Genomic DNA, 13,248 nt, shown 5'->3' on the forward strand with positions numbered 1-13,248 from the left:
CAGATACTGCTTGATATTCATACACCCTGCACAGCACAAGAAAAGTGCAAAGACCCCTCTTCCCTCATGAAACTCTGGCAACTTACAGGATAATTGTCTGTGAACAATTCAACACATATTAAGTCTTTTTATACCAGAACAAGCCCTCACTCCAACAAATATTAAGATCCTGAAAACACTCAGATAAGGACAAATATGTAAGAAAAAAATAGCCCCACATGCCATCAACTATGCCATCAATAATACAAAATATTTTACACCACTTGCACCTGAGTTGAAGAGTGGAAAAGAGAGGGAGACTCTGTCAGTGCAAGAGAATGATTCATGTGACCACTTTGTCTTAATTACTCAGAACAAGCAGTTTGTTGCTGTTTAGTGAAGAACAAAGATATCAGCGTCCCCTGACAGAAAAATAAATAGCCATCATGGTGGTGAAGATGATGATGACTGCCAGCACAACGATCAAAATCCGGTTTTGGATGATCCTGGAAAAAAGCAGAAGAGACAGAAAAAATTGCAGTGAATAAAACAAAATAAATCAAAACAGCAGAATACATATAAAAAATTATAAAATGAAGTGTACAAAAAAAAAGGAGAAAAGACATATGCCCACAAATTCTGTATTCCCTCTACCATTTTGTGTATCTTGATTATTTTTTACTTCTCCCAATTTCTAGTCCAAGATATGCTTCCAACCATATCTTTATGTTGCTGTTAAATCCAACTTTTGTATTCAAGAAAGAAGTAGAATTTTCTGAATTATGCATAAATTTATATACATATTAGAATAAATTAAATAAATTATGTTCCAATTTATTAACCTTCTAAGAACAAATGAAAAAATAGTGTTCAGTCAATGCAATCCAAGCAGGGTGGTCTATAATAGTAAATATCATTATATTTTTTAAAACCATTCTGAAATCTTCAGTAGTTTAATCTGAAAAGAAACAATTTATTAATTTTCAAGGGATTTTACTATTAAGGAACAAGATTTCAAGGAAACACATGTCAATGAGATACTCACTTGTACTAAAATACCAAGGGAAAAGTACAAAAGATAGTTTTGAAGAAAAGGATGATATAAAGAAGCAAGTGTCAAACTGTGAAGCTTATGTTGTAAAAGCATCTCTTGTCTCTGTAGCATACCTTTACTTATGGTAATAGGCAATGTTACATTTCTATGCAGTATGAAAAAAATGAAGATTAGTGAAAATAAAAAATGCCAGAAGTAGAAAGTCCTAATATTTTTCCATTATTTGTTGGGAGAAATTCCTGCTTCTAAAATCAGTCATCACATCACTTCAGGTTCTTCCTAAAATTAATAGGTCAATTAAAATTACTAAATCAAGAAACAGTAGAATTTGAGGCATTTTACAGGAGGATTTTGGATTGTAAGAATTCACTGTTTGTTATTCCATTTTCACAGAGAAGGAAGATTATTTTCACAGGCTCTTCATAAATAGGGAGTTTTGCAAAACACACTTGTACATGAAGCTTATCATCAGAATTGGAGAAAAAAAAATTGGAGAAAAAAAATCCCAAGAACCAAGTGCAATAAAAGCACCCCAAGTTATAAATTTTTTTCTCATGCTTCTGCAAAACAAAACAAAACAAAGTCTGCAAGAACCAAACAATGGTAAGAAGAGGTAAAACTGTGTTATGTGAAACATCAAACCTAGTACAACTTGAAGACAGGGAGTGTAATGTGTTAAAATGAGCATATTTCACGCAGTGAAAGAGAGAAGAAACTCCAGAGAGCAGGGGGGAGTTTTTCTTGGTAAATGTTTTTCATTTAGATGCGGGTGGATATACATATAAATTATACTGGGAAGTGTAAAGAAAAATGCAGTTTTAACCAACTCCAGCTCTCTCCTTGCTTACCCCCCACCTAAAGGAAAAGCAGTAAATGGATGGATGAAAACTGTCACATCAGACAGACACCCTCCCCTGTGACACTCTAAAAGGACTAGCTCTCTATCCTCCTGACAGGTTACAAAATGATCACATTTGCTGACACGTCTTCCGCAAAACTGCTTTAGTGTTTGTGTCCACTTTCCTAGCAGGAGATGAATGGGCTGCTTTGTCCTCATTTATCACTTAAAGCTGAACTAAGATCTGTCTCGTTTATTTTTCCCTTCCTCACTAGAAAGGCTCAACCACAGCATTAATTCTTTCGCGATGACAGCTAATTCAAACTTAACAGGCAATATTTACTCTGCCAAAAGGATGAGGAGGAGGGAGGGATGTTTCTCACTCTTTTTTTCCCTAAAAAAAAAAAAAAAAGTGTAGCAGGCTAACAAAATAAAGCTAATTAAGGGCTTTTGGTTCTTGTTGGTTTGCACTTCAATTTAACACCTGAACTTACAAGCTTCTCTTTTGTGGCGGGGTGTGACATTCTCTGCCAAACACCTGATAACAAACGATTTGCCCAGGCAAATGCATGAAAACCAGAATATATATTTACTCACTCGCCCTCATCACTCCTGAAAGGACACTCAGCAAAATTGAAACTCAGCAGTGAAATAGATTAAAAGCATGAAAACTCTTAAAACATTCAGCCTTAAGTAATACACAGTGCAGCTGGCTTGACAACCATTTTATTTGTGGGATGTGGGCCCCAAGGCATCCATAATGCTAATTTACAAAGGATTAACTGTGAGTGAAACTCGCTTAATCTAACACATAGTTAGGCAAAGGCATACATAACATACTGAGTGTTTAAATCAACTCCTCCTATCTCTGGCCCACCGAAAAAATCATTGCATTGTCTGAGAAGCAAAACTAAAGAAAAAGAAAAAAGAAGCATGAAGTCCCCCAAATCATCATTATTTTTAATATTTATTTTTAATATCCTGTCAGTACACACCTGATTGCAAGATTATTTAATCAGTGTCTCTAAAATCCTTCTCAAGAAAACACTGAGTGAGGCCAGCCACCACCTGTATCTGCTAATTGAAGGTTCACTTACGGTGTGAATCTAGGAAATACATATCAAAGTTCAATTTCTAGGAATCTGAATTAGTCTGCACAGTGCAGCAAAAGAATATCATATTAAAAGGAACAAATTAATCATGAAATAGGATGGATATTATCAACAGATTCTTACACTGAAGCATTATATACTTTTAATATTCAAGTCCACAGTTAAAGATTAATTCTATATCTTTAAAAAAAGAATAACACTGAGTTTTACTGTTTTCCTTTCAAGTGAGCAAGTAAAATTAAACTAACTGCATACTGTCCAAAGGATGGGGCTGGGAGGAGAATGACAGAGCTCTTTGGCAGCAGCAGGACAGTCCCAAGGAGGACTCAGTGGTGCCTGTTGAAATCGGAGTCTGGGAGCTGCTGCTAAGACAGAGAACACAAGTTCTGGGTGTCAGCACATTTCAGATCTCAAAGTCAACAGGCAAGGACGACCCTTTAGAGTAAAGAAAAAAGGAAGAGGAAAGGGGGTTTTGAGTGATCCAAGACAGTCAAGCCAGCTCACAGTTGTAGAACAATGGTTGGCATTGGCAGGACCCATCTGTAGGGAAGCCTATAGTACTGTCACAGCCAGACACTGCCAGTGGGTATTGCTCTAGGCAAAGCATCAAGGAATTTAAGTGGGGGAGGGAGTGATAATACCAAAGGAGAAGAAAATGGGGCCTAAGCTCGCTACAAAAAAAAATCCCAAAGGCTAACATGCTCACAAGAAGCAGATGATAGTCTTTTATCTCTATTACACCTTAAATTCAACAAAATCTGGTGAATGAGGAAGCCCAGATTTTTCTTTGAAAATGCAAAGCATGTTTACAGGGTAAATAATTTAGGAAAGAATATATACTTGAAAGAAGACACCCATTGAAACATCCATGGCTAAAATGCCTGAAGGCAAAAACTTGTGCATTTGCATGCTGCATTTTATTAAGTTAGCACACTGTAGCTTTAAAAGAATGCATGGCCAAATTAAGAGGAATGTGTGACTGAAACATCAAGGATTCCTCAAGTTTACATTATGAATCACAGTGCTGTTGATATGAGATGAATTAACCATTTAGTTGATGCAGCTCAGGCACTGAATTCACACCAAGTTCTGCTGGAGCCCTGCTCGGGAGCTCGTTAACAGCCAATGTCTACTGTTCCTTTCATACTCGAGGCTCCAGGAGCACAAGGGCTCATTGTACTTTGAGTTAGAAGAGACAAAAAATCTGTGCTTTTAACCAAGCTCCATCTAGTTTATTATGGACAGCAGCCCAAAATATTTGGGTGCAAAACCACACAGAAACCGTAACTAAAGCAGACGCAAGGGTAACTTTAACTGACGTACTGGAAGGGCACTCTGGACTAATAACACAGAAAGCACATCCCTCTCCTCTCGAGTTTCCTTCTGCTCCACCTTTCCAGATGCCTGACCCTTATGGTCAGAGTGCCTAATCTCCAACCACTGCTGTGCTGGAGGGTGCCTCCAGCCAGTGCCAAATTCAGGACACCACCTGCTTTTGAGGATCACCTCCTTGCTGCACTGCACAGGGCAACCACCACTCTGCAGAACAGGTCCCACATGTGCTACCAAACACTGATGCTCCTGGAAAATCCATTCCCCTCACTGCTGCCCTGGCAGAAATTGTGCTGCCTTTCCACATTTCAAACCCCCAAAGGATTCGTGCTTGTCCTTAGCTTCACACATACACGCACACAATGGGTCTAACTCTGTTTGTGCCATGTTTAGATCTACTCCATATAAACACAAAGCAGTTCCCAAATAAGCTTTTGCAAACCTTACATTAAGGATGCCAACCGTGTTTAAACCTTTCTATAAAACTGCATTCATTAGCAGGGGAGTGCACGACATCTATATGGGTTCAGCCTGATGTCTTGCACATGTCTTAGTGCCTGATTGACCAGCATTGAATAATGATGCCGTGCCATTAAGCACTGATGGTACAATAACAATTGTCATGAAAATCAGCAATCACGGTAACATGTTAACAAAATGCAGGATATAAACGAACCAGTGCAGACTCTGGGTGCATAAAGAGTGTGTCCTTAACTTGAGGACTACAAATAAAATACTGCAAAAAAATTTCCTACAGAAGCTCAACTCTGACACTGATACAAATAAAAAAAAAACAAAACCAAAACCAAACAAATGGCTTGGGGGATCAGTTAGCACACATTCATTACAACACAGGGCTTTATTCTTAAAGGAGGCATCTTGAAAAATAGTGTCCTCAAGAACACAGACTGATTGATGACAGAGCACTGTCCAACAGTGTTTCACTGTAATATGTATTTATGATTTAACTAGAAGTGATTCCTATCAGTTTACTGCACAGAAAGGCTTGCTCTGTACACAAAATCACATCTTAAATGGTCACTTTGAATACTTGGCTATTGCATTTTTTTGTGCCCTTTTATTTCTGATTGGCAGGTTTTGCTAACATGAAAGAAAATAGGTGCATGCAAATCAGTGGCAAGCGATTTTTAAGTGTCCAATATTCATGTGCAAATCAGCAGATTCAAACAAACACTAAGTGTGGGTCTAGTCAAATAGGCAAAAACATACCAGGCAAAATTAAATGTGCATTTAAAGTAATATAGCTGTACTCACATAGCTTCTGGACAGACACAATTATTACTATATATAAGGACATCCTTGTTACGGTGAGTTTTCAAATGGAAGCACTAAACCCCGCACAGGGGAATAAAATGTTATGATTGGTAAAGCAAAGCCTTAGATACATAATGATAAATCTCAAGTTCAGGGTATCTGGGGGCTGTTCAATCATTCACATCTTCAGGTTTAAGAATGCTTTTCCTAAATAAAAGCAACTGAAAAGAATGAGCCAGGTTGTGGCAAAAACATAAAGACATGGCAACCTACTGTAATAAAAGAGCAGATATTTGAGAGAACATTGCCTAGCAGAATTACAGCTGGCTGGAAGTGTCTGACTCGAGACATTTTTCATCATTAACGACTGAAATTAGCAAACAGAAATACCAGTGAAAAAAAATATCTGCACAACTTGCAGATGACTCCTTGGCCCTCCTCTAGCTGACCATGGGAAAAGTGAGGAATTTGGAAAACACTCAAGTTTTTTTCCTGTTCCTCACCACAAACTCTGAACATATGTCTATGTCTTTGTGTTCTCAAGCCAGAAGACCTAATTACATTGTAATTGACATTGCATATTTAGATGTGAAAAGGCTTTGAGGGTGGTGGAGAGGGGATGGGACCCCCCCATCCTTACTGGGCTTACTGGGGACTAAAAGACAACACTTCCTGTGGTCCATCTTCAGTCTGCAGACTGTTCCTAGCAGAAGCCTCTTCCATATTCTCTGAATTCCTTCCCAAAGGTGCCTCTTTGTAAGAACTTGGGAAAATCCATAAAAATTGCTGAAAGCTGAACAGATAACAAAATGAAACCCTCAAAAATGGGGGGCTGGTGATTAAGAAAGGATGGGCTATTTCTAGCTGATTTTCTAGCAGGCCATACAGGGCACCTATGATTTTGTTGATAGGACTGAGGAATTGTGCAGTGCTATGTCCTCTAGTTTAAAAGTTCAGTCTTAAGGGCTGGGGCTGTCTACTTGTAATAACATGGATACCAATCTCTAGTTATAATATTACACTCAAACCACATCAATGTGTTTCCACCTGGGCCCTGAATGAAAGAATGAGTCATGTAATAACAGGTGCAGGGAAGTAGTCACACTATCCCACTTTAAACATCTAAATTATATCTAGCTAATCTCTCTGAGTTCCCTGTACATAAGCTCAAGTCCTGCTCTGAACTGCCCTCTCTTTCTCCTGGCCATATGGGCACCCCAGGAGTGCTGGTTAGCTAGGTTAGGTGCCTACAACATAGGAATGAATATCTCTAAAAGCTTGAACATGAGGCTCAGGCAAGAAAGCTTGCTAGCTCTGAAGGCAAAATCATACAGAGGCACTGGCATATTGTAAAGCGTGTATAATCTCCCATCAATCAGAAATATTGCAGAGATGAAACTCACCAGTGAAGCAGAAGATGCTAATCAATAATTAGACAGTAAAGACCTTGATCCATCATCTCTTTTTAATGGATCCTATATTTGCACATTAAATTTTGACCAGAAGCAAATATACTTTTCCTTTGACAGTTTTTCTGGAGGAGTAAAAGAAAGGATATCCCTCTCTTGGCTGAATGCCTGCTGAAACACATTGGCCTTCCTTGACTCAACTATTTTTTTACCTTGCTTTGTCATCTTCTGACAACCTTGCCATATATTAAAATTATTTTGATTATATCTGATAGTTAAAATACTTATGGAGACATTTAATTAATAATAAAGTTCTTGCAACACATTCCAAATGAACAGCATTGGAGTATAGTGTTATTTGGTAGCCACCAGGGCTTGCATGGGCCTTCTCTCAAGGAGCATTTCAGGACGTGAAAATTGTACCCAAGTGATCAGTGGGGCATGTGTGGGGAGGGAGAGGAGACTGACTGGCCTGGGAAGGAGAGAGATCTATAGGAATGATTGGAAATCAAAGATGGTAACAGGGAAAGCCTGATCGAGGACCTCATAGACGTAGGACTAAAGGTCAAAACACAAAATTGAAGGGTGCTGAAAATCTTGTACTAGCCAGATTTTATTCATTGCTTATTTTAAAAACACATGGGAAGGCATTTCTGAAGGATGAAAAGTATCCTTCTGCTCCTGAGACCCTGACATAGAACTTTTCTCTACACAGTTTTGATGCAACTTCAGCTTTCTGCCATCTCCATGTCCACTCCTTCCACAGAGGGAATCAATTAGGTTATGACTGTCATTAGGAGGCACAGTGGGGCTTCTGGGGCCATGGAAACTCACCAACCAAAACGGGAGAGGGACTAACTCATTTCATGCAAAGCACAGGCAACCCCAGATCCCTTTGGCAAGACTAAATGATGATCACATGCACACTGGCAACTGCAAGTGGAAGGAGTCAAGGTTGTCTTAATCTCCAACCAGCCTTTCTCAGGGTACTGAAGTATCAAGAAGAACAAATCACACATTTAGTCACCTGAGCATGACTAAGAGCCATAGGCCTTAGCAAACATTACAAGAGCTTTAGCAAGAGCTCAGAGGGAGGGTGGATAGCCCAGCTGTCGGTGCAGGGGCATTCTTCAGCACGTCGGGTACATGAAACCCTGGTCCCCAAACAGTTAACAGGAAAAAAAAAGCCCCAACCCCCTCGTCAGCACTCAAAGCTAAAGCAATTATTTCTCCAGCAGAAGAAATGTATGCAAGCTATAAAATGACAAGAACGTACAAGATCTCATATTGGCTTTTATGATAAATATAGTTAAATTTACATTCTGTGCAATTTAAAGAAAACAAAAATGTCAAAAGTCTGCATCTTATCAACTTCCATAATCATTAGAAGCCACTAAAAGATATATCTTAAACAGATGAAAGGAAGTAACGTCTTTCACCCTGCCTCAATTTAATTAATGACTAATCTACAGGTTTTAGCTGTGACAAAGCTGGAGACTGGACACACACACTCTTCTTGCATTATTTTCTTCTGATTACACAATATTTGACTGGGCATCTTTTTGTATGGCAAGTTTCCTACAATTGTCTTAACAATGTTGACCTCTTTTGTAAAAACCTGAAGGCATCTGCAGCAATTGTTCCTGAAGATCTGCTATCCAAAATGTTACCATTTCATGGCACTTTTTGAATGATAGAATAGAATTTTTTTTGGTATATATTCATTTTTTTTCAAATGCTATAAAAGAAAGGAAAACAATCATGGCTAAGGCCATTTGTGAGATGGCATTAAAAGAGCCTACTCTGAGACAGATAAAAATAATGAGAATCTTTCTGTCAAGAAGGATTTAGAAAATATCACGAGCATTATTAAAATTTAATTTTTTACTGTGCTTTTTGGTTCCCCCTTTTCCAGTGATAATGAGCAGGACTGCACACCTCCACAATGCTAGTACTTGTTTTGAGCAATAAATTCAGCCTTCCAGTCTGAAGACATTTCAGACAACAATTTTGACTGCTATAGGCTTATTTTTCAACCTTTTCTGTGCTTTGAGTCTTCCTATAAAAACCAGTTCATAAGCTAATTTTCCACAAGGCCAGTGGAACAAATAAAAATCAATTTTTGCCCAACCGGTTCAGAGAAAACCTGGGAACAGTGAAGACAGAACAGTGAAAAATAAAAAGAATCGATGTATTCACAAATGGTTTACGTGATAGAGAACTATCAAATTAGTTGTCTGGAGATACTTGCCACTATGAAAGTATTTTCTTTCCAGCATGTTACAGTATTTCTATTAGGGGAGCAGAGAAGCCTCTACTTTGTCATGACCTCAGACCCCTCAGTTTAACAACCACGTCGAGCTTCCAAATATTCGGTAAAACCACAGGGCACAGAGTCACAGTGCGAGAGCCCCTCGCAGGTCTCGCAACCAGAGGGACCTGCAGGCCCAGCTGGCTTAGGGTGGGTGTAAGTCTTCATGATCTCCTGGAAGGCACAGAGATTCCTGTCTCACAGAAGGCAGGGAGACATTCATGACCTCAGGCCAACCTTGTCAAGAGGAATTTGGTCCATCAAGAGAGGGAAAAAATTGTGAAAAACACCGCCCAGACTTCCCTCCTCTGTTAAAACCCCAAGTGTTCAGGAGCACACTGAAGACTAAGCAGTTTAATCTCTTGGACAGCAGAACACAAATTTCTCCAAAGATAGGAATCCCATTTGTAGACTTCAAAACTTTTCAGAATCTCAAGGACAACTCAGGGCACAGGCTTTAATATCATGGCCCAATCCATTTCATCATCTTCCCCACTAATTGGGCAAGTGCTCCCAAAACTGCCATACTGAGAAGGGATGGGATAGGTGCTCATGTCTGTCTGTCTGCAGCCAGAAAAAATTGTCTGGAAAATTGATTGAAGAACAGAATCTGCTTTTTAATACAAATTAACCATCACTGCTGTGGAAATAAAACAAATTTATAATTTACAAGCTTAAATATTAAGGAAGCTATTTTTAAGCACCTATAATCTTCACTCTGGTATGTAGCATTTTATACACTCCTTTATTTTTATGAGTTGGCATTAGAATGTGACTCATTTTAACAGAAAAAAAAAGGATTAACTATGTTACTCAGAAGTAAAGCTTCATATTACCTATTTAAAATATTGTAACACACCGTGGAGACATCATTTCTAGGGCCAAACAAAACATTACTCAATGAAGAAATGGCATGAAATATAAAATATTCAGCAGAGGAAGGGTATTTGGAGCTAAGCAGTTTCACTGCCAATAAACAGCATCATAATAAATAGTGTGCATGTAGGAAAAAATAAGTATACCTGTTCTTCACTATTTGAGATGTAACACCTTAGTGGGGGAAACAAATAAAGATACTACTCTTCCACTAAGCACATACAGGGAAAAACTAAAACCACCACACATTTTGATTCTGAATCTCTTACAACTGATGCTAATTTGCTTATGATATCTGCCTGATTTAGAGCTAATCTTCTGTAAATTAACTCCTAATGCTGTCTGAAATAATCCTCTTAATGCTGGTCTGTCTTGAGTACTTTATATCAAACACCATGAAATGCACAAGCATACACAAGACGTTCAGCAGCTGTAGTGCTGGTGGCTGCTCAAGAGTATTTGCTGTGCCATGAAGGCACAGAGCTGTGGGGCCCTGGGGCAGCTTGGGGACCGCTCTGGTTGTCCCCTTGGAAGGGACAGCAAGCCAGAGCTGTGTCCCACCACTCCTGGCCAGCAGAGAGAAGAGGAGGCTCTTTGTCTCCCGACAAAAATGGTGCAGGGGGGTACAGCTCCTTGCTCCAGAGCTCCCACCTCCAGCAGCACATGATAATGAGAAAAAGTAAACGGCTCAGGCTTTGAGATTTCCCAGCAATGAGATCTGTGTTAAACAGCACTAATTATCAGCTGGAAGCCTAATCTGATAACGGGTTTGAGAAGACAGAGACAGACCATTTTGTTTCTTCAGGGGAGGAAAATATTTTTAAGGGTGTTGCTTCAGCATCGGCCAGCTTAATCATTATTGTCAACTGTGCTTACAACTCTGTATTTAAACATATATTTTTTCTGCTAAATCCACTTGAACAATTTTCTCCCCAACATTAATTTAATGATAGAGCCAAAAACCTAATTGATATTGGTGAGCAATGCAATACAAACACATTATTTTCTTGGGTTTTGAAACATAAATGGCAGACACAACTTTGACTGAATAGACTTCTTTATGTTTTAACAGACAGTTTATTGGCCCAGACTCCTACATATAAAAAGCACAATTCCAAAAGCAATACATTTTTAATTGAAAAATTCATGTATTTTTACTATGTACAGGTAACTTTGTCAGGTAAAGGGCTTTTAAAACAATTTTAATTCATGGAATGTTGTTTAGAAATTATATTCTCACCATAGCAAGTGCTTATAGGAAGGTATTAAAAGAAAAAAATCTATTGTTTAAACCATACTTTATTGGAACTTGCTTTTTTAATATATTAAAGAAGAGATAAAGCACAGTGATCACTGAGCTGTATGTGTCCAACAGCCCTTCAAGAGACTTGTGGAAATGTATAAAACAAGCAGTGATACAATCCTTTGCCAAACACTGTCATAAATTTTTTATTTGGCAGCTAACATTCTCACTAGCTTTCTTGGCAGCAATTGGGACCTTTAGCAAGAAAGGTGCAGGAGAAAAATACCTTGTTTAGAGATGTTTTCAACACTTTCTGGGATTTTTCAGAACTTCTGCCTGCAGCATATTTTACAACCACAGTCTCCAGTCACCTGATGAGTGGGTGGTGGTTTTAAACTTTTTTTTTTAATATAGACAGCCTACTACTTCCCTCTGGCCTTCAGCCTAGGATGTGAGCATGTGGAATGGGGCTGTGTGTTCCACAGAGATACAAGTGGTTGCTCCTCTCTGTCTAGACAAAAAAACTTGAAAATAATATCAGAATGTACCTTTCATTGCTCCTGATACTATCTGTATCTTATTCCCGGATGACAGAGATAAATGAAAGTCAAACATATGCTGATTACTTTTGCATTTTTCTCAGGAGATATCTGCAGAAGAGCTGGTCACAGGTGCAGCTGCTCTGGCCAGCCAGTGGGTTGCTGAGAAACAGAACTGGGAAACAGATTTCTGTGCCCAGGTCCAGAGGTTTTGTTTGTTTGTTTGTTTGTTTGTTTTCCTTTAATATACTGAACTTAACATCTGATGCATTACCTTCCTCCATGAGCCCAGATGTGCTGATGTATGCGTGTTAGCAATTCACTCACGGAAAAGATATTCTATATTTTGGTATTTCATCATTTCAGAATAAAAAGAAGATGAACATACTTTACATTTCAGCAACTGCCTCCAAAACTTTCACAGCATTAAGATACATTTCAGTTCTTCACATGAACAGAAAGGAAACAGTCTTCAACAGATGTGGACAAGAAAAACACCTTATCTGCCTCAAATGAGAAAGGCTGGAATTTAGTTTTAGACAGCACATATTGCCTTAAACACAGACCTAATTAAAGTAATGCTGTTACAATTATAAACACAAACTAAAAGGCTTCCCCACAGCCTGTGCTCCAGTTTTGCCTGTGTGTTTACCAGGGGCATCACCCCTCGAGAACGTTTCAGAGCCCACACAGACATCTAGTGGCAGGTGAAAACACTGCACGGTGGCACCGCCACCTGGCACAGCTCCGCGGGGACCTGAAGCCGTGCCAGGGCCGAGGAGAGCTAACTTTGCTACGACTGTGGTTGGGCAACCAAACAGGGAAAGATGTGCTCCCTCTGTGCCATCCCAGCAGTCATGGAGAGACAGCTGCTCTCGTGGCAACTCTGGCTTCCCAAATTTACATTACTATTGATTCTCTTCAATTAAATCACAGCTCTTTTTGTCTTTCTGAGTACCTTTAAATGTCTCTCCCCTTGCTACTGTTTTATCTTACTTAAAAACTTCAGAGGCTAATAATGTAGCATAATCTGGAAGTTTCTCTGAGCGTGGCTATGCACAACGCAGCTGACTGGAACACACCGGGGCAATGAGACTTTACAGACAGCAAAAAACACACACGATGAGCAAGGCCAGTCAATAATAAATTCTAAATGGTTGGAGGAGGAATACAACTTGCTCCACAGTCCACATCAATCAATGGAAAGATGCCTAAGACTTCAGTGGGGTTTGAGTCCCACATCTGCAAAGGAGATCAAGCGCCGCAGCTCTGCACAGAGT

General features: G+C 39.2%; 1 protein-coding gene across 4 annotated transcripts in view; it reads right to left on the reverse strand.

The window, feature by feature from the left end:
* The window catches only part of VTI1A (vesicle transport through interaction with t-SNAREs 1A), a 267,012-nt gene that overhangs the window by 10,888 nt on the left and 242,876 nt on the right, over positions 1–13,248 (reverse strand). For all 4 annotated transcript variants that reach the window (XM_054637479.2, XM_054637482.2, XM_054637478.2 and 1 more), the window contains one exon: positions 1–485. This exon is cut by the window's left edge and continues 10,888 nt beyond it. In XM_054637479.2, coding sequence (XP_054493454.1) covers positions 392–485 — 94 coding nt within the window. In that variant the 3' untranslated portion in view covers positions 1–391. The remainder of the gene's footprint in view (positions 486–13,248) is intronic.

This window comes from Agelaius phoeniceus, chromosome 9 (assembly GCF_051311805.1).
Source record: "Agelaius phoeniceus isolate bAgePho1 chromosome 9, bAgePho1.hap1, whole genome shotgun sequence".
NCBI lineage: Eukaryota > Metazoa > Chordata > Aves > Passeriformes > Icteridae > Agelaius > Agelaius phoeniceus.